The sequence below is a fragment of the Equus asinus genome, chromosome 21 (genome assembly GCF_041296235.1).
Source record: "Equus asinus isolate D_3611 breed Donkey chromosome 21, EquAss-T2T_v2, whole genome shotgun sequence".
Lineage (NCBI taxonomy): Eukaryota > Metazoa > Chordata > Mammalia > Perissodactyla > Equidae > Equus > Equus asinus.
The window spans coordinates 15,264,170-15,288,067 of record NC_091810.1 but is presented as its reverse complement, the minus strand read 5'-3'; the positions used below and the strand labels follow the sequence as shown (position 1 = coordinate 15,288,067).

Genomic DNA, 23,898 nt, shown 5'->3' with positions numbered 1-23,898 from the left:
GGGCATTGGGAGGATGGGGACAGGATAGCAGAAAATGACACTGTTGTTTTTTATTTCGATGAGAGTAACAAGGAATCCCGCCCGCCTCCCCTCTGCTTTATGTAAAGAACCGTCCAGCACGATGAGCAGCAGTCATCAGCGAGAGGTGACTGGGCCCCAGGTGTCCAGAGAGTATCTTCAAGCTGCTACTTCTGTGCTCCCTCACTGCGGCCAGAGCCATCAGCCAAGACCATGAATTCACTTCCTGATTGTATCTGGTTTTCTCTCTTTCAAGACTTCAGTAACACAGCCGAAGGATTACCACGTGGAAAATAAGTCCAGGTTCTCAGAAACATAATGCTGTCAGCTCGTGTGGGGTCAACTCAGGAAGGCACACAATAAATTAAAGCAGACCCAGTCGCCTCAGAGGGTTTGCCGTGAGCGGGGTGGGCCGGATCCGCCAGCAGCCGAGTTTCCAGCACAGGCGTAGTGTTGAGACCTCCGGGGAGGGTGTCCCTCCTTTATTAAAGTCATGTCAGCAGACAGGTCGCAGGATCAAGAGGAGGAGAAAACCCTCGGCTTCCTATCCAGTGCCGTGCGGCCCTCCGCAGTAAGGAGGACCCTCCCCTTGGAGTGTCGCTTGCTTGCGCACTGGCAAGCCACAGCCAGGTGTGCACAAATCAATTGTACGTACACCCTTGTTGAATACTGGTGGCAAATTCGTCCACAGGACTTCATCTGCTACTTACTTAAGTAAATCACTGGGCAAACATAAAGTTGGAGGTTTAGCTCAGTAAAACAATAAAGTGCTTTCAATGAGAGTAGCTGTTATTTACTGGTTGTTTCTCATGTCACCTGAGGCACCAAAATCAACAATATGAAAGGTGATAATATTTACCATGAGTAAAAACTGTAAAAGCTTGTTTCCACTAAAAAGCCTGCATTTCTAAAATGTACTTTTCTACTGGCTTCCATGTCTTCACGTTACTAAACTTTAACCCACTGCTGGATAAGGAAGCAGTCTATGCCGGGGGCTGGGGTGGGGGGAACACGGAGACGGAAAAGGAGTGGTCCATAGATCTCTCCTCAGGGCTCCACTTGAGAGGGTGAGGGGGCGTTACAGCAAGAAAGATCAGGCCCCGTGCGGAATCCAGATGTGTGTCTGGATGAGTGGAGGCACGGGTTAACTTCTGGAAGGGTCCACATATCAATCTAAGAGTTTATTCTGAGTCCACATGCTTGATAACTGCTATAACACACTTGCGTCTTCCATGGCCTCGATCCACCTGTAACACAGAAGAGATGGGACACTTGGTGTCACGGTTCTGCCTGTGACTCTGGTCACAGAACCTATAAGTGACTGGACTAGATTACTATTAGCCTGAGGTCAGGGGTCATGTCATATTCATATTTGTTCCACTAGCATTTAGCAAAAGGCCCGGGACACAGTGCAAAGGTTTGTTGAATCAACGCACACCTGTGTGAAAGCATCATCACAATCTTAAACCCCCTCACAGCCAGGAACAGGAGTTCCGCTGTTCTGCTGAGGCCCACAGGGACTTGATGGCACAGGACGGCTGGAGAAGAGCAGAAGCCAAAGCCTGGGCAGCAGCTGGTTCCCTTCCGAGAGAGAGGCAAGGAGACGCAGGGGTAGGTATGGTGGTACCTCTGAGCTGAGCTGGTATCCTCTGCCTTGAAGCTATAGAACAGGGTTTTCTTGTGGTAAAGGTGAAAAACAGGTCCTACTTCGCTGCTGCCCTCTTCCTTTTCTGGGGCAATGGTGAAACCTAGCAGGGGCATGCTCTCAATGGCCACTGTGTCCTGTGAAGGGCAGAGGGAAACGCCGATGTTAAACACACTCTGAGTACAGTCGACGGCCTAGCCTTCCCTGGTATCTCCAATCTAAGATGCAGGTGAGCCCCTGCGTGGGGGCAGGCTTTGGCAGCAGTGGACGAACCACACACGCTCCTCATCCCCGCTTCCCGCAGGGACCCGTCACGAGGAAGCAAAGAAACGTACCATTGTCTGACAGCCTATTAGGGTCCAGGTATTTTCATCTTCACATTATCTTGTTTAATCTTAACAACAATCATAGGAGGTGTCACCTCCATTCTAAGAAGAAACTGAAACTCAGAGAAGGTAAGTAACTGCCCAAGATCACACAGCATAGTAAAGGCAGAGCCAGAATTTGGACCAGGACCATGTTCTTACCCCACATTCTTTCCACTGACTCGATTAGTTGGTTGACTCAGTTTTCTAGAGTTACTTCTGCTAACTCTGTACTCATTCCTCACGCCCTCACTCACAGTGCCTCAATATGGAGCACTCAGGGAGTCTGACTATAAAATTGCTAACAACTCAATAAGATGTACCCAGAGAACATTAGATGGATCTTAAAATCATAGGGCTCAGTGGAAAAGAAAGTTTATACAGATAAAGACATTTTTATACACATATATTTATGTAAAAATACATGTTCATAAACAATACAACTTTATAAAAACACACATAAACAAAGAGATATAATCAGTTAAGCACATGAGAATGGTTGTGGGAGGAGGAAGGAAAGTAGAACTTGTGTATAAAAGGGAATCAATTTTCAAAGATTGCTGGATCAGAAAAAGCATTTGACAAAATTCAACATCCATTCATGACAAAAACTGTCAGCAAACTAGGATTTGAAGGAAACTTCCTTAATCTGACAAAGGGCATCTATAAAATACCCACAGCTAACACCATACTTAACAGTGAAATACCAAATACCTTTCCCCTAAGACTGGGAACAAGGCAAAAGAGTGCTCACTTTCCCCAATTAAATTCCACATTGTCCTGGAGTCCTAGCCACTGCATTAAGGCAAGAAAAAGAAAGAAAAGACAATGAAGGTCAGAAAGGAAGAAGTAACACTGTCTGTGCCTGCAAAGGACACATTTGATGACAAAATAACTAGGAGAACTAATTATGAGTCTAGCAAGGTCACAGGATAATCAATTGTTTTTTATGTCTATGTACTAGCAGCAAACAACTAGAAAATAAAATAAACTCCATTCAAAACAGCACCCAAAATATAAAATACTTAGGAATGAAGTTAACAGAAGTATAAGACCTCTACACTCAAAATCAGAAAACATGAAAAGAGAACTGAAGAACTAAATAAATGAAGATGCACACCACGTTTGTAGCCTGGAAGATCCAATCTTGCGAAGATGCTGATCCTCCCCAAATTGATCTCGAGATTCAGCAGTCTCTGTCAGCATCTGGGCAGGCCTTTTTGTAGAACTTGACAAGTTTATATGGAAATACAAAAGATCCAGAATCCCCAAAACAATCTTGACAAAGAACCAAGTTGGAAGACCTGACACAGCCCGGCGGCAAGGCCTCCAGCTGAGGGCGCGGCGGCAGCGCAGTAATCAGCAACACGTCCGCGAGCCAGGGCAGAGGAGCCAGGAACAGGCCCACGCTCACTAAGCCATTCGATATTTAACAAAGACACCAAAGTAATCCAGTAGGGAAAGGAAAGCCTTTTCAACGAGTGGTGCTGGAACAACTGGATACCCATATGGAAAAAAGCGAACCTTGACCTCACACCACACACAAAGATTAGAGATACACCTAAAGGTAAAAGCTAACACATTAAAGTTTTCGGAAGAAAATACAGAGGAATAACTTTGTGACTTCAAGTAGACAAAAGTGTCTTAGGACACGGAAAGAGACAGTCACAAAAGAAAACGTTGATAAATTATACTTCATTAAAGTTATAAACTTCTGTTCACCAAAAGATTCATTAATAAAATGAATGGGCAAGCCACAGACTGGGAAAGAATATTCATAAAGCATTTATCTGACAAAAGACTGGTATCCAAGATACAGAAAGAACTCCTGTAACTCAATAAAAAGGAGACAAACAACCTACTCAACAAAATGGGCAAGAGACCTGAGCAGACACTTCTCAAAGGGAGATATGAAGAGCCAATGAGCACACGTAAAATATCATTGATCACCAGGGAAATGCAAATTAAACCACACTGAGACACCACTGCGTCCTTACCAGAGTGCCGAAAATTAAAAACTGACAACACCTAGTGTTGACAAAGATGTGAGGCAACCAGAACTCTCAAATTCACATACATTGCTGGAGGGAGTGTAAAATGGAACACCATTTTTTGGTGAAAAATGTTGGTAATTTCTTATAAAATAAACATATATCTCTCTATGATTCAGAAATTCCTATCTTAGATATTTACCCAAGTGAAATAATAACCTATCTTCACACAAACACTTGTATGCAAAAGTTTAAAGTGGCTTTATTCATAATCACCAAAACTGGAAAGAATCCAGATGTCCTTCAACAAGGGACTGGATGAACAAAGTGTGACGTAATCACAAAATGGAATACTACTCAACCACAAAAACGAATGAGCTATTGCCACATGCAGTGACATGGATGAATCTCAAAAACATCATGCTGAGTGGAAGAGGTCACAGAATTCCATTTATATGAAAATCTCAAAGAGGCAAAACTAATCTGGGTGGAAAAAATCAGAACGGTCTCTGTATACTTTGAAAAGCATCAAAAAGTAAGATGGGTAGAGGGATGGATAGATACTTGATCAAGGTAGGAAAATGTTAACTATAATCTAGTTGATGGCTAGGACAGTTCATTGTAAAATTCTTTCAACATTTCTCATGCTTAAAATTTTTATAATAATAAATGTAATAACTAAATAATAAAATGTTAGAAAAAGTAAAAAAAGATTCACATATATTTCTCATAGTCCCTTCCTCCCAGACTATTACTGAATAGCAAGTTGCATCCTCTTTGGGTCACCTCAGGGAACATGACAGTTCATGGCCGTAGAGCCAGTGAAGACTGGCTATCCGCTTTATCAAACCTTCTTTCTTTGCTGGAATCTGAAAGCTTGGTCCCGTCACTGGACTAGGATTATTGAGAAATTGTACAAGGTCCTCTCTCTGCAAGAAACTATTTTGGAAGCATACTTATATTTATCTTTTCAAATTAACCTGTGCTGTCACTTCCATGACAACCGTTACTCAGAACCTGGAGACTCTGGGTTTTCCCATCTGTCTAAGCTAGCATTTCTTCCCAAAGTGTGTCCTGGACAACAACAGTCCTATGTGATGCTCCCTGAGGAACGGCCTGTAGTCAGGACATCTCCACGTCTCAGAGACCCAGAGCACGCTCAGTGTATTAGAGATTCTGAGAAGCACTACCGTGAGGAAGGCCCACTAACTGCCTACTCGGGGTTCCCCAGGTGCCCAGTTTCTAGAGAACCCCTGTGTGTGTCCTGTGGAAAGCCTACTAAGGAAGATGCTGGTCTGGGCTGCAGAGGGTATCACATCGCATTTCAGTTTGTTCTGGAAAGATCAAAATTCTCCTCAGCACAGAAAGGCCCACCTATGGCCGCGTGAGTGAGGGGCCCCCTCAGGGAGGGCTTGGCTCGCACAGCACCCGAGTCACTCAGGCCCATAGTGGGTCCCTCTGTCTACTTGTGGCCCTGCTGGCCTCTGGGATCCCTGAGGGAGGGGCAGACTGCAACCATCCCAGCTGCACGTTTTCATGAGGGAAGCTTTATGCCGCGAAGAAGGAAGTGTCTTTGCACATTTGCCACATCTGCGGTCAGGGGAGAGGGGCCAGCGCTGTGCTGATGTGCACATCCTCGTGGGGTGACACACCCACACTCTGCAGCTGGCAGGATGCATTTAAGCCCTGTTTTCCAAGTGGATTTAGCCTGTGGAAACCACTAGATGGTGGGGCCTGGATGTGGAAATTTTTCACATCACCCTGTAGGTTCAGGCTGGGTCAGGACCAGACAGCCCCCTGCTGGTCAACCACAGCCCATGCCTGTCTCCTCTGGAAGCAGGCTTGATTTCCAAGGCCCTCTGTCCTATATTTTAGAAGATATAAGTGTAAGATGTTCTATAAAAATAGAAACTTAAGTTTTACCTAGTGGACAAGTCATCACGAGGCAATGTAGTTCCCTGATAAAAGAAAAGCACAGACAAAAAGCGCTTCCTCCAAGCTGCTCAATTTTGTCCCCAACAACTTGCACGGAGAGAAGAAAGCAGCTTTCTTTTATGGAGGGCCTGGCTTGTGCCGGATGCCGGGCCTGTGACAACCAAACACTCTGGTGCACAGGCCTGCACGCTGTCCTGCCGTATCTCCACCAAGAAATGGGATCAGCACGGACACGCGCTTGTGTATCCACAGCAGCACTCAGCACACGGCACTGCTCAGTAAGAACCTGACTGACACGGGAACTGGAAGGAGCAGCCCCGCCTCACACCGCCCCGCAGGTGACGGCGTGTGCAAGCCCAGATGGACACTGAGGCGCCAGCGTAACCTCGCAGGAGAGAGGAGAGAGCGCGAACCACCACTACCTCACTGGCCATGTAGGTGTAGAGCACTTTGCCTTTGATGACAAACCAGAGCCTCTTCCAGTGCCTCTTGCCCTTCTTACACCGGCTGAGATAGCCACTGATGGCGGAGCCCTCTCCGGAGGCGGCCACCTGGCAGAAGGGAAGCAGAGCGGTCAGGGCACCAGGCGGTGGACACAGGTTAGACAGAGCCCAAGGACACTGTAAACTGGCTGGCAGAGCGTTTACGCTGCCTTGAAATCTGAGACAGGGCTGAAGTCTCAGGATCCAGCCTGCGCCTCAAAGGCAGCAAAAGAGCACATGGTCACAGCGACAGGATTTACTGAGCGGACCCAGGAGACACAGCATCGAAAACGGCCCTGGGGAGTGCTGCCCCCTAGTGGTGCTTCAGATTCTTTGCGCCCCCTCCCGAACTCCTAGACTCCAAATTACGAAACTGTGGACACGTGGGGGAAAGGTGCTTCCTTCTAAAATGGATTCTTCCACTTGTAAGCTTAACTCTTTCTTACATTTAAGGAGGGATCCTCTTTGTACTGTTTCCCTACAAGGCTTTATGATCTCCTGCCTAATGGGTGCGTAACTCTGACGATGAGGAGGCCGCGGCTTGATGGGGGGGTTAAGGACACAGGCTCGGAGGAGTAATACCAGTCCAGGGCTCCAATCCAGGCCGCGCCAGCTACTAGACAGGGAATGTCTGCGCTTCACTCACCTCCTCTAAGTCTCACTTTCCTTTCTAGTGAAATTGGAATTAAATGACATGAGACAGCGCCTGACCCACAGCAGGTGCTCCATAAATATTAATCTTACTATTAGAGCAAGAAGGCCAGGTTTTCAAATAATTTCATCTGATTTTCTCATTTCATGGATGGGGAAACTGAGCCAAAGGAATGGAAGGATCTAGCAAAGATCAAATCCCTACCTGGGTGAAGAGAGGGTAAGGACTCAGACCTCTCTGGAGTCAGTGAGCTTCAGTGTAGGGGGCGGAAGCTACAACCTGCCTGGGCTGTTTTGAGAAGTACCAGGAAGGGAACCTGTGCCCCACAGGTTCCAGGGCTCCTGACACCAACCCTGGCTTTCTCTCCCCACACCTGACCTCAGGAGCGTCTCACAGGGCGAGAAAGGGAAAGCGGACAGAACACATCAGAGGAAACTGATCCTGTGACCTCCCTTTCTGACAGATGCTGGGGGCGGGGGCAGCATTTCTGCAGACTTTCTCATGGGAAGCAGGTCCCAGGAGCGGACCCAGGAGACACAGCATCGAAAACGGCCCTGGGGAGTGCAGCTCCCCAGGGAGGGGAGAGGGTGGCAGGAGACTGGGGCACCCTGTTCCTGGGGCCGCTACTGATCCCACTGAGTGCGGTCTCTACTAGATAATAAAAAGGCGGTCCCTTTGGGCAGCAATGACCAAGGGGCTGCTGGGGCAGATCCACCGGCACCAGGATCAGAGCAGCTTGACTCCAGAAGGGGAGGAGCAGTGGTTCTCAAACTCTGTACCCACGGACCACACAGGGTCTAAGAGCTCGACTCATGTAGACCACAGCCACAGTGGGGAGAGAGGGAGGTCTGCTCTCCGTCTGTGGAAGGGGACTAATTAAATAAATGATGGCACAGCGTGCAATGTAAAATGTGTGGGATCTATGTGGAGGAGCAAATGTGAAATGATATCTAAGAGAAACTAAGTGGAAAAAATGTATAGAAGATTGAATATAACATGTTATCTTTTAGATAAGAAACCAGAGGATTTATGAATGTACATCTTTATTGTATATATGCATTAAAACTTCTGGAAGGATCCATAAGAAGATGGTGGTTACCTCTGGGAGGTAGAACTGAAGGAGTTCGGGGCAGGAGAGAAGCTCACTTTTCATCATATATTCCTTTGTGCTTTTTTGAAAATTTTTTTTTACCATGTATGTGTTAGTCCCAAGATTTTTAATATGCAAAAGCAATTAAATTAATGGACAGAACTGTCTCCATTTAAATTTTTCATCCCCTAACACGTTTTTAAGCCTGCTACTCGATAATGAATATTAATGGACAACTTGGCAACGGCTGATCGTACTGTTTCGACAGCTCATATATTCATGGGCACACGTTGGTTTGTGGTTGTCATTAGAATACAGACATATAATTTGGTCCTATTTGCAGGACGGAACTGAGTTGAGCCAATCCTGCGGTTTCCTGCAGAGAGTCCCATGGCCTCCAGGGGGCTCAGCACCTGAGGCTGTTGGGAGCCACAGGGTGAGAGAATGGTTCGGCTCAGAGGTCTGCCCAGGAGGGCCAAGCCAGGACTCCAGCTGCTTTAGTTGGAGAAGCCCCAGTGACCCCTGAGTACTAGGTTGACACTACGGGGCAGGAGACCAGGAAAGGAGAAAAAAGAAAGAGTTGGAGGGGAGAGGGAAAGAAGGATGGGGAAGACATCTTCTAGCACCATCTACAGCCATTTCAGGTCCTGCCCTCTGCCACCAAGCAGGCGTCTTCTTGGTCACACCCAGGAGACATGCCCTGCCCTTGTTAGTAGTCAGTCAGTCCTCATACCGGAATGTCTCCCCCTGGGGATTGTCTTTGTCCTGAAGTCTGGTCAGGATGGGGCAGGGGGTCTGACCCTGTCCACTGAGGACAACTGTGAACCCGCCAAAGCCCCTGCCTCCCACAGCAGCCCCACCTGCCTTACCTCCGTCAGGGCGGAAGGGACCTTCTTCTGCTTCTTGAAGGTCGAGGGGCTGATGCTGTGGAAGACGGCCGAGAAGGCACTGCTCGAGAAGCGGGGGGAGGACAGGGGGAAGCTCATGCTCACGGGCCGCTCTGTAACCAAGATAACCGGGGGTAAGGGAGGTGAGCGTCCACGGGACAGGCACACATCTTGTCTTTGGAACACTGATTCCTGTAAAATCAGAGCTCCTGGTCCCTCCCAGGATGGGAACCAGCCTCACCATGGGGGTCATGAGTGACCAGAAAGATGGCCACACTGCATTCTGCTGACACGAAGACCACAGGGGCTAGGAGGGAAGGCCGCTCCTGGGTGCTGGCTAGCCCTTCTTCTCCAGGTCTCCACGAGGCTGGGGCTCGGCTGTCCTCTCTGACGGCCTTGGGTGGCCCCAGGGAGGAGACCTCTTTGATTTTAGGCCCAGGATACACTTGCTTTCCCTCTGGCCTGACCCTGCTGGAGCAGAGCCCGTCCCCTGAGCACAGTCTCTCAAAGGCCAGCTCAGCTTCCTCAGGCTGCTTTATCAGAGGACCCTCAGCCCTTCCCTGACCCACATCTCTGCCATCCATCTCACAATCCTTATCCCAAAACGGTCCCACAGAACACAGGCGTGCACAGCACTCTCGGAAAGAGGGCCGCTATGGCAAAGGAAACGTGAGCACCCCGCCTACTGTCCCCTTTGCAGAGAGGCACCGGCCCAGCGTTTCCCAAATTCAGCTCCCACAGAACCCTTCTTCTGGGAGCACCCATCGATTTTCTATGGAAACAACATTTTGGGAAATGGTACCCCAGGTTTGAGTTTAAACCCCTATTTCCTCCTTGAGGGCTGCTTTTGTCCCGAGCCCCCCCCCAGGAAAGGAGTTTCAGGCACCAACCACGAACCAGGGAGAAGCCATGCAGGCCACCTGGAAGAAAGGTGAAGGTGGTCCCCAGGGTACCTCTCATCAGGCCTGGGACGTCCCCGCCTCTCTTCTTCAGCTCCCCATAGCAGCCATCGCAGACCTTGGCCATCCGGTCCTTGAGGTACTTCAGAGGGTACTTGTTTCTCGAACAGTTCCGGCACACGATCTGCAGGCCCGGGTGGGGATGCATCTCAGAGCACATGCAGGGGACCAGCATCCTCTCTCCTCTGCCGACCCGCCCCACCTTCTCCAGGGACCCTGTGTCCTGAGCACAGCTCATCATGTTTCTATGCAAGTGCTTGTCTGTTTTTCTTTTTTTATTGAGATATAATTAATATACAACATGATATTAGTTTCAGGTGAACAACATAATGATTTGATATTTGTATATACTGCAAAATGATCAGCACAATAATTCTAGTTAACATCCATCACCACACATAGTTACAAACTTTTTTCCTTGTGATGAGAACTTTTTTTGGCGCCTGAGCTAACATCTGTTGCCAATCTTCTTTTTTTTTTTCCTCTTCTTCTCCCCAAAGCCTCCTAGTATATAGTTGCATATTCTAGTTTCAGGTCCTTCTGGTTCTGCTATGTGGGACGCCGCCTCAGCATGGCCTGATGAGTGGCTCTAGGTCCATGACCAGGATCTGAACCCCTGAAACCCTGGGCCGCCAAAGCGGAGCGCACGAACTTAACCACTTGGCCAGGGCTGGCCCCCCCATGAGAACTTTTAAGATCTACTCTCTCAGCAACTTTCAAATATGCAATACAGTATTACTAACTCTAGTTGCTGTGCTGTAAGTTTACCTGTTTTTCTGATGAGCCTGTGCCCTTAACCACGACACGGTACTTCTTCTCAAAGGACAATAACCACGTATGCTAGGATTTTCTTTTGAGAGTGTATGGTGTAGCGGGAATGGGCCTGAGATTTGCAGCTCTGGTTTGAGGACACACCTCGCAGAGTTGGCGTGAAGATGCCCTACCCTGGGCCCAACACGCAGTGGCTGCTGGATGCCCCTGAATCTCCACCCCATGCCACCCCCATGCACACACTCCACCCAGACAGGGTGACTCACCTTGCCACAGGCATGGCAGTGATGACGCCTCAGGGTGAGGGAGAAGTCACAGCCGCAGTTCATGCACATCATAACGTGCGTGACGGGCACCAGGGTGGGGGGCCTCTCCCCCAAGCTGACCCCCAGCCTCTCGCGCATCTGGAGCAAAGTATTTGGGTGAGCAGTGTGGCCAGGAGACTGGCTAGATGGGCACCCTCTTCCCTGTATGGGGTGTGTATGTGTGGGGTGGGGTGGACTCTAATCTATACCACCCCCTGCATCCTCCAGGATGCTAATCTTGGGTTAGAAACAGCCAACCGGAGGTGCTGTAGTCCGGTTTGCACAGTGACGGCCCCTGAGCTGGCAGGAGCGTATGGAGGGGAGGAGGAGCAGCCAGTGCCCTGACAGGAGGAGCTGTGAGCCTCCTGGGTGTGCGGGGCCTGCCCAAGGAAACCCAGGGCTGTGAGGCAGTGTCAGGCAGGTCCCAGGACCCCCACTCACCTCCACGCTGTGGTGGAAGGCAGCCAGCGCTTGGGCCTTGTAGTCCTCGGGGAGGGCTCTGCTCAGACAGCCGTGCCACTCGTCCCGCTCCGCACAAGAGCTGTGGGCAGGAGCTGGAGTGAGCGCGCGTGCTCCAGGGCTCTGCTTCCTGACTTCTCAGGGTGACCCAGGTCCCGCTGCCCCTGCCCCCTCCGCCACACCTGAGCCTCTCTCAGTGTCTGAATCCCACCAGCAAGCACTGGGCCACCTGCCAGATGGGCCGAGGCTCACAGTCTAGCACCTCCATCTACTAGCAGGGCGGCCAGGACACTGCTCCTTCCCCCACAACATGGCGAATCAACACTATTCCTCTAACTCCAGGGCTGCTGTGGGGATGAGATGACGTGTGGGATGAGGCAAAGCACTGTGCAAAAGCAAGGGGTGTCAGGAGGCTCAGGGGGCTCCACCCTTTAGGAGGGATGGCCTGGCGGAGCGGAGGGTTAAGTACCATTGGGCGCTAGGGGGATGGATGGCAGCTGGCAAAGATCGATGTCCCAGTCTCTCCACCTTCCTCCTCATTTTCCCACGTAACTTTCCAGACACTCACTCATCCAATAAGTCAACTTCCCAAGCCGCTCTGTGCCTGGTGGGGTTTCCTGAGTGGTGAGAGCCATGCCTGGGCTGGGAGCTGCCCCGGAGGGGCAGCAGGGGGACATTCTCACAGTGCCCACTAGGTGGCGCTCCCACCCCGCAGTAAGTGTGCCCCTGTGGCAAGGGAGAAGGGACCAGTCTGACCTAGGAGGGAGGGAGTGGGGCGGGCAGCCAGATGCCATGTCCCTAAAAAGGAGATGTATAGGTCTTGCTGTCCGCTGGAAGCTTCAGCGTGAAGTATGTGGGCTGCCAGGAAGGTGACTGGCTTGTCAGTGACAGTGGTTCCTCAAGGCCTCACAGTTGGGTAAACAGAAACCATGCCCTGAGTGTCCTCAGGCCCCTGACTTTAAGGAGAGGAGAGGCCATGGAACCGCACCCAGGTGTCACCTCCTCCGGGAAGCCCTCCCTCAATCCCCTAGATGGGTGGGTCACTCCCTGGAATTTCCAAGGCTTCTTCTACCCCCTCAGGCAGTAGGTAGCAGTGGATAAGAGCTCTGGGCCACACAGTACCGCGTTTGAACTCCAGTTCTGCCTCACGTAGCTGTGTGACCTCTCTCTAGGCCTCAAGTCCCCATGCGTGGCAGGGGCTGCAAGCCCCACCTCCAAGATGGTGATGAGGGTCAGAGGATGTGCCCGAGACCTGGCAGGTGTTACCCTTGTCATCACTACTGTTAATTATTACAGCAGTTATGTTCTGCTTTCTAACCAGTCACCACTCTCCCACCCATAACGTACGCTCCTCCCAAGCAAATCAGGATTTAAACTGCTTGTGTCCTCAGCCCAGGACCTGGCAGTGAGGAGCAGCTAATAAACGCCCAGTGAGCACATGCAGGTACAAGAGAGCATGTGCATCCGTGTGCGTGCATCCTCTTTCATGCCCAGAACCACCACCCCACAAAAGGGCACGGCTGCCACCCCAGTGTCACATGTTAGCTGAGAGGGAAGACAAGCCTAGGAACACTGTCCCACCCCCACCAGGCCCAGAGCGGCCCCTGGCAGGAGCCACGCCTCCCGGTTCCGTTCATGAGCCCTTGAAGCCAGCTGCCTAAAGCCAGCGGTGAGGGCTCCCTCAGAAGGCACAGGCATTCCGGATGGAGAGGCCACACGCACAGCAGGGAAAGCTGAATGATGCTGCTTTCCCTCACTCCCCGGACACGAGAGCCTCAGGGCAGAGCCTCAGTGAACCCCAGTGCACAGTGCCTTCTTCACTCGCCCTCACCTCTCACATCGCTGCAAAGACCTGGGATCAGGAGGGCTTTACAACCGTGAGATGCTGTTACTGTTCTATTTAAACAACGTGCTCTAGAAACCCCTGAAGTTTCACGTAAAATTTTATGTGCATGTATGTTTTTTCTGGGGAGAGAAGTCACAGTTTTATCGGATTCTCAAGGCAGTCTGTTAAATAAAAATGGTTAAGAAACACTGAGAAGAAAAACAGTCCTTTGATCCAGAAGGATACCAAAATAAAAACGATGACACACTCAGTATTTGTTATTCCAAACTTTCCCACCTTTAAAATCCTGCCCCTTTACCCTCCAGACCCGCCCTCCTTCCCGCCGCCCCGTACCTCGCAGACAGAATCAGGCAGGACTCCGAAGTCTCGATCTTTAGAGCGTAGGGCACCTTCTCCATCACAGGGCGGCTGACCTGGAAAACCAACAGCAGCCCTCAGGGTCGGGGCAGGGAGGGGCAACCACAGACTGGATTCTTCTCCTGGTCCTCTCCCTGCCCCTCTCTGGGCCTGAGTTTCCTCATCAGGCAAACCTTTCTGTGATGGCAGATGCTGTGTGTGTGTGTGTGTGTGCGTGCGTGTGTGTGTGCTGGCAGCCTAGCTGCCAACTCAGACTCCGCGGTCCTTGGTTACCTGCCTACCCCGAGTCAGGCTGAGTGGCATCCCTCTCAGGGCCCAGCCTCCAGGAGTACTTTGGTGCTGGGCGAGTGCCCACTCAGTGGCCTCTCTCTCTCACGGCCTTCTGTAACTGGCTCCTCAGTGGAACCTTTGGTTCAAAAAGAGAACAAACCCCCCTGCTGAGAAAGGTGCTTCCTTCTGCCCCTTTCTCCTATAAAAGAGCCTCTGGGAGCCAGGGAGGCCCTTCCAAGGCCTCTCACAGCTCTCCCCCACTGTCCTCACTTCCGCTGCCCTCAGAAATGATGCAACCTACTGCTCCGTTCTCCCACTTCAGGGTTCCCCTCCCCCCCCCCATCCCCACACTCTGCCAGAATTAATTTCCTCAAACCTCCTGCTCATTAAGACCTCAAGAATCCCAATCAGCTCCCAACTGCCCCTGCATTTAGGATGAAGTTACACTGAGCTGGACCACACATGACCAAGCCCACTTCCTGTCTCTCTGGCCTCACCCAGGAGACTGTCCAGCTGGGCTGACATTTCTCTTACATTTAAGAAATATTTGTCACTCAAACAAATATCTGTATACTCATGTTCATAACAGCATTATTCACAATAGCCAAAAGGTGGAAGCAACCCAAATGTCCATCAACAGATAAATGGATAAGCAAGATGTGGTCTATCCATACAATGGGATATTATTCAGCCTTAAACAGGAAGGAATTCTGACACATGCGACAACATGGATGGACTTTGAGGACATTATGCTACACGAAATAGGCCAGTTCCAAAAAGACAAACACTGTACGATTGCACTTATATGAAATATCTAGAGTAGTCAAAGTCATAGAGGCAGAAAGTAGGGTGGGGGTTGCCAGGAGCTGGGGGGAGGAAGGAAAGAGGAGTTGGTGTTTAAAGGGGACAGAGTTTCGGTTTGGGAAGATGAAAAAGTTCTAGAGATGGATGGTGGTGATGGTTGCACAACAATGTGAATTTACTTTATGCCACTGAATTGTATACTTAAAAATGGTTAAAATGGTAAATTTTATATTATGTATATTTTACCATGATTTAAAAAAATTTACTGAACACGTGCTTGTTCCCTCCTCCAAGCCTTTCTTTATGCGTTTTCCTCCTCCTAGGACGCCCTTCTCTCTCCTTTCCCCATCTGTCCAAATATCATCCCCTCTAAGGAACTTAGCCCCCTCCTCCAGGAAGCCCAGCGTCACCCTCCCTTCTCCCTGGACCACCTACAGTGCAATCCTGCTGTAACCCACAATATAGCCCCATTTCCTGGGGGCTTCCTCTTCCTGTGAACTCCTAGAAGCAGGGAGGCTGTCTCCTCCTCCCTGGGGTCTCCCTTCTCCCCAATCGCCCACCCAGGCTGCCTAGCACCAGGCATTTACCTTCATGTTGGCCACAGCCAATGTGTTCTTCAGCCGGTACTTCCCGTCCTTCTGGGGATAGGTGTACAGGAGCACATCGCTCATCTGAGGAGAGGCAAACCCTGTCAGACGTGTCTTGGCCCCAGAAGGCTGCGCCGGGCTTCTGTCCTGTAGGATCACTGAGCACCGGATGCAGAGCACTGTGCTCTCCAGAGACTCCCCCAGAAGAGCAGAACCACACTGGGCTAAAACGTGAGCCCTTTCCCACAATCCCCCTTCCAGGGAGATGCTCAAGAGGAATAAATGCAGATGCTCACAAAAAGTCAAGTACTGGAATGTTCACAGAGGCTTTACTCCTAAGAGCCGAAAAGTGGAAACCACCCAAATGTCTGTCAACAGGTATAGGAATAAACACTGTGGTACGTCCACACTGTGGAATAACACATAGCCACCAAAAGGAAGGAACCAGTGACACACACGATGACACGGATGAATCTCAAAACCATGCTGAATGAAAGAAGCCAGACACCGAGGAGGATGGGCCACTTGATGGCATTTACGCAGAGTACCAGAAAGGGCGAGACCAATCTGTAGTGACGGAAATCAGGCCAGCGGTTGCCTGGGGCAGGGGCGGGGAAAGCGACTGCCAAGGGCACAGGGGAACTTTCTGGGGGGCTGGAAACATTCTGTATCTTGACCCAGGTGGTGGTTACATGATGACAGGCATCTGTCAATACACACTGACGTGTTCGCTAAGATTGATGTATTTTACTCCAGGTAAATGAAGACTCGGTCAAGTGTAGTTAAGGGAGGCATGGAGGGAAGAAGGGAGGAAGCTCCTGGGGGACAGGGAATTGGTGGGTCCCATTCACCGCTGTACCTCTAGTGACGTAGCAGATGCTCGATTAATATTTGTTGAATGAATAAGTGAAGCTCCCTGCCTCCATGCAGGGCAGACAGGAAGAAATGTAATAAAAGTTACTTCGCCTTCTTAGGAGACAACTTGTGTTTGGCTAAAATGTTTAAAGTTTAAAGGAGGATGTGGCGCTCCGGGTGGTGCGGTGGGCTGTCAATCCCGACCCTGCTCTGTAGCAGCTGTGTGACTATGCACAGGCCGTTTCCCTCTCTGAGCCTCAGCCTGCTCACCTGTGAAGCGGGGGCCACCTCGGCCCCTACTTCTTAGGGACGCTGAGAGAGAAAGGCCCCCAGTGAGCCCTCCGTGGACGGGAGCCAGCGTAAACTAGGGGCACTGTGAGGACCGAGCAGGACGAGACAGCCGAGGGTCTGAAACGGAGCGAGAACTCCCAGTGAACACCTCCTCTCCCTGTAGGCAGTCGGCTGCGGCAACAGAACGGAGGAGCTTTCCCGCCCCCAGCTCTTCCTGGGACCCGGACAGCCTAGCTCGAGCAGGGCAGGAGACCTGGCACGCTGGGCCGCTGTGCCTTCTCTCCGGGCCTCGCTGTCTCCAACTGGAGTTGGAGTAAACCAGGCTAGAAAAAACGTTTCTGTAAAGGGCTAGAGAGGAAAAATTTAGGGCTTTGTGGGCCATACAGTCTCTGTCGCAGCTCCTCAGCTCAGCCGTTGTGGCCCCGAAGCAGCCCCAGACAAGCCACAAAAAACGCACGAGTCTCTGTTTCAGCAGACCTTATTAGCAAACCCAGGCAGCAGGCTGAGCCCCGGTTAGGGCAGCCTCCCAACCCCTTCCAGCTCTGCCCTCCTAATGAGGACAAGAGCTGCCAGCCACCGGAGACTCACTCTGCGCCAGGCGCTGGGCTAAGCCCCTGACAGGAATGATGTCAGTTCAGGCCCCCAACAATCCCATTAGGCAGGCATTATCATCATCATCCCAATATCACAGAGAAACCGAGGCACAGACAGGCTAGTCAACCTGCCTGAGGTCCCAAAGCTTACAGGTGGCAGAGCCAGGGTGGTGCCTCTGGCATGCTCAGGTGTGGTGTGGTGGGGGTGGCCACACAGTGAGGCCTGGCCCTACCTGGGGACAGTGACCAACCCCAGCACAAAGCCTGCCCACACTGGGGACCGGCCTGGGCCACTCACCAGAGCAGTCCCGGCCTTTTTGTGGCTACCCCTCGAGCACCTCTGCCGTGTCAACTGCCATTAGCACCCTGAGGTTTTTTTTTTCTTTAAAGATTGGCACCTGAGCTAGAAACTGTTGCCAATCTTTTTTGCTTTTCTTTTTCTGCTTTATCTCCCCAAATCCCCCCGGTACATAGTTGTATATTCTAGCTGTGTCTCTGGTTGTGCTATGTGGGATGCCACCTCAGCATGGCCTGATGAGCAGTGCCATGTCCACGCCCAGGATCCGAACCAGCGAAACTCTGGGCCGCCGCAGCGGAGCACATGAACTTAACCACTGGGCCACGGGGCCGGCCCCCAGCACCCTGAGGTTTTATGAGCGGTTCAGGACCAGGCTGCCTCCTAACTGCCCGTGGTTCTCCTCTCCTCTTCAAAGCCATGTTTTACAACCCGGATGTGGAGGAAGGAAGAGGAATTCTTCAAGGAGTAGTAAGGGGGAATTTCTCACAATAATGAGCCACCAGTGGGCAGCCCCACCCACTGCTTGAGCCACGGTGGCAACCTCTCCACAGCATGAGTCCCTCGTGCGCTGGTGAGCAGACGCCCTGACTCTGTTCTGCAGTTAAGGCTATTTTATGAAACTGGCACCTTATGAGGAAGGAAAATCCTCAGGAGTGTTGGCCATGGCGCCCCCTGCCTCAGGAACTGTCTGTCCATCCTCCTTTCCTCTATCCCTCCAGCAGATATTTATTGACACCTGCTCAGTGGAAGGTGCTGTGCTGAGAGAAGAGACACAGATAAGAAGGGGACCCAGCTTGGGATCCTGGGGAGCCTGTGGACTCATCATGACAGGGAAATCGGAGAGACCTGGGCTTATCATCGTGACTGAGAGAGGGGCCACGATGAAGGGCCATACTAGATGCCGGAGAGAGCATGGCGGGGGGGGGGGGAGGTGCAGGAGGCTTCCACAAGAGGTGACACTTGAGCACTGCTTGAAGGGGTAGCAGGGCAGAGAAGGGCGGTTCTCAGAGAGCCCGGTGTCGGAGGGAAGAGGTGAGGACAGAGGAGGCAAGAGGCTGGGTGTGGGCAGACCGGGGAAGATCACGATGCTGTGTCTGCATTCAAGGTCCCTGTGAGAGGCATAGGGACAAGCAGGGCATGGCCAGAGGGGGTGGCCAGGTGGGGAATGGCTGGGGGACCAAGATGGAGCTCCCTGTGCTCCAGCTGCTGCTGTACACGTTCCCTCACTTACAGGAGGGACTATCACCCCCACTGCAAACACAAGGGCACTGAGGCTCGGAGGGCACGTGCCATGGGGCTCATAGCCAGGAAATGTCAAGAGCTGGGATGTGAATCCAGTCTGTCTGACCCCAAGGCCCGTGCTCCTCATCGCCATCCTGGACAACCTCCCTTTTTCACCCTGGAGAAGAAAGGACTCAAGGGACCCACTCGCGGGCTCCATCTCTCCACAGGGCTGTGTGGGGCAGATGGAGCTGACAACTCTGCAGCTCTAGGCAGAGGGAGGACCCGTGTCCCACGGGGCAATTGTCAGAGGGAAGGGAGGAAACTGTTAGCAAAGAAGCTGCTTCTGTGTGCCGGGCACATAAGTCCCCTCATTTAATTCCCCAGACCACCCAGTATTTCCACTCTCCTGGTGGGAAACCCGAGCCTTGGACGCATCCGTGACTTGTCTAAGGTACAGAGAGGCCGAGCTTCCGGGCGGGATCGACCAGCTCAGTCTGGCTCATTACCACACAGATGCCCCTAAATCAAGGGTATGGACTTCTTCTCGAGAGAAAGAGTTTTCAAGTATTTGGACTCTAATTGACACAGAACAAGGGATGGCTTCCCCCCCCCCAGATTCTGAGATCCACGACAGGCCAGGGGTCACATCTACACACCAGCACAGATGCTGGCACACAGAAGGAGGCAGATAATTGCTGAAGAATGAAAGATGTCACCAGAGACAGTAAAAAAGCCTATCTAGAGAAAGGGACTCAAGCATCTGGAGGGGCTCTGAGACCCTCCTGAGAACTCAAATCTGAACCGTCCACTGCCGGCTCTCACATCCCTCTCAAAGGCCCCGGGGATCTGCTCTCTTGCACTGAGTGAGGGTGAGGGGTCCTCAGGGGAGGGACCAGCTGGCTGTTAGGAGGGAGGAGAGACTCTGAACTTGGTTCACCCTGTGCTCCACGCAGGGAGGGGGCACCCTCTGAGGCTGGGCTGAGGCCTCGGGACACCAGCCATGGAGGCCCAGCAAACCCCACAGGCAGCCAGAGACTCTACTTTGTCGCCAGGCCTGGGACTTCTCTACTCAGTACACTCGCTGTCTTTGGAATTCAGCCCTAAGCGGCCCCTCTAGGGCTGGGTCTATTTGGGGCGCAGCAGAGACCCGACTCACGAGTGGAAGGGCCCGTCTGCAGCTGAGGATTTCGAGAGGCTCACTGAGGTCCTTTCAACACCACGCCTCTCACGCCCATCCTTTCTTATGCTGTTCCTACTCCTGAAATGCCCTCCCTTCCTCCCCCTGACAAACTCCTATCCTTCCTTCTGGGTGTAACTCAGGTATCATTTTCTCCAGGAAAAACACAAAACGCTGAGCACGGCGTGTAGCACCAGTAAACACTCAAATGTCAGCTGCTGCTGCTGCTGTCATCTTGTTCCCTGACTCCCCGGACCCTCCTCTTCGCTTCCACAGCCCTGAGATGCCACCTCATTCTCATAACTCAGTATTTACAGCCGACGCTGCAGGTCGAAGGCAGAGCATGTGACTTCTACCTCTCTGCTTCCCGTGCGCGGCACACAGGTGACGCTCAGTGAGTGGCTGGGACAGAGTTCGCAGACACTTACTCAAGCCTACTGACTGTCTCTTCACATGCAATTCTAACAAAGTGCAAGGAGGCTGTCAGGGGCAGCCCCGATGCATGGCGACAAGGGGTGAGAGAGCAGAGGGAAAAATGATGCCCAGCAGACAAAAGAACATAAGAGGCAAAACAACACAGGGGGTTGCCAGATTGGGGCAAAGAGCTGCTTGTAGCTCCACAGCCGCCGATGGTGACGTTCCTATACCCCAGGCCTGGACACACCCTGGGATTCCAGACTGTGGCTGCAAATCATCAAAAATGTGCATTATACTCCGTCCTGTGCACAGTGGAGGCAGTGCTGGACTGGGGTCCCAACCCCGGATCCTTTCCGGGCCTCAGGCACCAGCCTCCTGGGAGATCTGGCCAAGTGGCGCTCCTTCCTGGGTCTCAGATTTCTGTCGCGTTAGGTAAGGCGGTGGGACAGTCATTCCCCATTTAAGGACTTCCCAGTTTTAGGACGTCTAAGACGGGGACGTGGGTAATTGAACTTCGGCAACATCCCATTCCCAGTCACTCGGATAATAAATGAGGGACAGACTGTGGTTTCCGAGGGGAAGCTCTCAGCCTTCTGGAAAGCTCAGCTGTCCAGCATGGTCCTCATCATGAAGACTCAGGCCTGCTCTAGCCCTCCCCCGCTTCCAGCTTCCTTGAATGCTGGCTGCAGCCAACCGCATGAACTCGCCAGGCCCGGGGCCTGGTTTGGGGACAGGAACTTACCAGAAACAGGTGCCGGGGGCGTCTGTTCTTCCCCGTTACTTTCATCAGGGTCCCTTCCTTCAGAAACTCCTGTGGGGAGAGAAGCAGACCTCAGTGGTCAGGCTGATGCCTTCTACTGCCCTAGAGAAGGGTGGGGGGAGGCCTTTGAGGGGGAAACTTAAATTAGGACGCCTCCTAGAGTACCAGAGAGCAGCTCATGGGTGAACTCGTAGCCCAAGAGACGCTCCGCGTTTGCTAGAGCAGCTCTGGAGACAGGCATCTCGGCCTTTCAGGAGTGCTCCACCTGGAACTACACCAACCGCCAGCCACTGTCGTGGCCAGAGTGGTCCAAACAATGACTCCCTCCCTGGTTTGCTGGCATGAGCAGGCCATTCAGAACAGAGCCTCTGAAGGTTTGCTAACACAGCTGAAGACCTGTGAACAGTTGCTACAGCCCCCTGAATTCTGGAGGATGCAAACAGATGTTTAATAAATATTTACTAAAGTGATGACTCAGGCCAAAACACAAAGTGTGACTTTACAGAATCTCAGAGCAGTGAGATCCCTGCGAATTTTGAGGAAAATCTCCTGAGCACAGTCTCTCATTGCTTTGTCTCTTGTCCCTCATGGACTGTAACAAGTAAAAAACATATTTGACTATATTTTTCTTCTCCCCAGAACCCCTGTACATAGTTGTATATCCTAGTTGTAGGTCATTCTAGTTCTTCTATGTGGGACACCGCCACAGCACGGCCTGATGAGCGGTGCATAGCTTCACGCCCAGGATCCAAAATGGGGGACCCAGAGCCGCTGAAGCAGAGCACGTGAACTTAACCACTCAGCCACGGGGCCAGCCCCCACACTTGACTATTTTTGACCTGAGTTGTATGTTTTCTATTTGGAAGCTTAAAAGTGGGTAAATCTGTCTCCTGAAAAACATTATTTTTAAGCTGCTTTGCTGGGGCTCTTGAGAGAGGGTTTTCCTGATTTCCCAGTGACACTGGACTGAGCTATAAATACTTGGCATCTTCTTCTGAGAGGAGAGAAGAACACAGGGGACACTGAACCCACTTCTGCACTGCTTCTTTAACGGCCCTGAGAGCAGAAAAGCCCAGGGAGGCCGCCTGTGGGCCCCGCGAGTCCAGCAGAGCCCACGCCCTGCCCGCCCTCCCCCCGAGGGTAAACAGCACCTGCAGCCAGGCCTGTCTGGGGCCAGCCCAGCTGAACAATGGGCTTATCAGAGCCTCGCTCGCCTGCCTGCCAGGCCGCCCTCTGCCCCTGCCCACGGCGACAGTGGCACTCACCCTTCCTGGCTGGAGGAGATCCCCTTGGCCTCTAACGCTGTGCTCAATGTGGACCAGCTTCTGCAGGTTTTCCTGTGGGCAGGAGCAGGGTAAGCGGGAGACAGTCAAGGCCCCTTCAAGGGGTCTTATCTCTTCTGTAAGGGGTGGCATTGCTTCCGCTTCAGAGGAGGAAACCAGAGCCCAGTAAGGCCTTGCCCAAAATCTGACCTCCTATCAGTGGCAGGATTGGGACCTGAGCCTGGGTCTGCAGGGTGCCAAGTGTGTGGACTGCCCATAATCAGGCTAGTCCCTCTGGGCCTGGGATCTGACCCTACCATCTTTCTGTGTGCCACAGGGATGGTCACTCAGCCTCACTGTGCTCTCTGGCCCACCACTCCTACCCTAAGCCTGTGTCCCCCATAAGGCTTGGAGCATCCAGACATCAGTAACTCAGAGGGAACAGATGCCCAAGGCCAGACTGTCTCTCTGGGCTGGCATCCCAGGATGGGGCCTCTGAGGGAGAGTAACCAAGAAAACGCACCACCTGGGGAGAAAGCAAGTCCGTGCTCCTGGACGTTATAATAAGTGTGCCTGGGAGCTCCTTGTCGGGCCCTCACTGGGTTACCCACAATAGGTAAGTGACATGCCTCCCTCCCCTCTGCCCAGCATGCATAGAAATAACAAGCCCTCACCCCATGGGGTGGGTGCCCCCTGAACCTTATGTAGCGTCAGGTTCTAAAGTTACCTATGAAGGTGAAAAGCGTGGGTAGAGAAATCACCTTGAAAAGGCCTTTACACTGTCCATAGTTTTGGGCATAAAATCCTACATAGTAGAAATGCATAATAGTCATTTCATTTCTGCTTATGATGTAGAAAGCTGCAAGAGAACAATGCCCCCACCCTAACAGTGAGAAAAAAAACAGATATTCTACAAAATCATAACTTTTCTTACATCTACTGGAGAGCTAAAGTCACAAGGCAACTAACCGAACCGATTTCTGAAGACTGACCAGCCCCTCTGTGGAGACATGAGATGGACCAACTGCTGCACCCCGGCAACACACAGGAGGACAGGTGGTCTGCACAGAGGCGGGTAGGAAGAACGCAGCTAAAATGTTAATGGATTCTTAAAGGTCAAGTGTGGGCTGCTGGGACAGCTTAGAATAACAAGGAGCCCCAGACACAGGTGACATCTGCAGTCACTTGCAAGCTTTTTTCCAAGAGTTTCTGCTGGGTGCTCACAAGGAAGACTAGGGGTAGGGTGGGGGCCAGAAAGAGCCCCCCTGAGTGGTGAAGGTGTTCAGGCTGTCACTGGAGGGGCTGGCACAAAACTCGGCCCACTTCCTCAGGCCCCTCTCTCGTGCAAAAAATCTTCAGCCACTAGGGGAGGCCAGGAACCCTCCCACTCCCAGAGCCCAGGCAAAGATCCACCCACTGCTTCTGGGGAAAGGGCAGAAGCAGAAGCTGTCTGCCCCCAGGAGAGGGGGAGGTGTAACCCTTCAGGCCCAGGATTGTGTACCAATATAAAGCAGAAACCTGTCTAAGACATGTCGCAGACACAAGGCAGAATTTGGCTGCCATGCAGGGGAGGGGCAGGAATGCTGAGAGAGCCTAGC

General features: G+C 51.8%; 1 protein-coding gene across 2 annotated transcripts in view; it reads right to left on the bottom strand.

The window, feature by feature from the left end:
- Nucleotides 1–35: 35 nt before the first annotated feature.
- Nucleotides 36–23,898, bottom strand: part of FGD5 (FYVE, RhoGEF and PH domain containing 5) — a 110,561-nt gene continuing 86,698 nt past the window's right edge. The window contains exons 11-21 of one of the 2 annotated variants that reach the window (XM_044755130.2): nt 22,304–22,375; nt 21,021–21,089; nt 15,424–15,507; nt 13,739–13,818; nt 11,542–11,641; nt 11,062–11,199; nt 10,019–10,148; nt 9,048–9,178; nt 6,377–6,505; nt 1,646–1,800; nt 36–1,265 (exon numbers count right to left, since the gene is read on the bottom strand). In XM_044755130.2, the coding sequence (XP_044611065.1) occupies nt 1,229–1,265; nt 1,646–1,800; nt 6,377–6,505; nt 9,048–9,178; nt 10,019–10,148; nt 11,062–11,199; nt 11,542–11,641; nt 13,739–13,818; nt 15,424–15,507; nt 21,021–21,089; nt 22,304–22,375 (1,125 nt within the window). In that variant the 3' untranslated portion in view covers nt 36–1,228. The remainder of the gene's footprint in view (nt 1,266–1,645; nt 1,801–6,376; nt 6,506–9,047; nt 9,179–10,018; nt 10,149–11,061; nt 11,200–11,541; nt 11,642–13,738; nt 13,819–15,423; nt 15,508–21,020; nt 21,090–22,303; nt 22,376–23,898) is intronic. The other variant, XM_070493800.1, reaches the window with a different exon arrangement.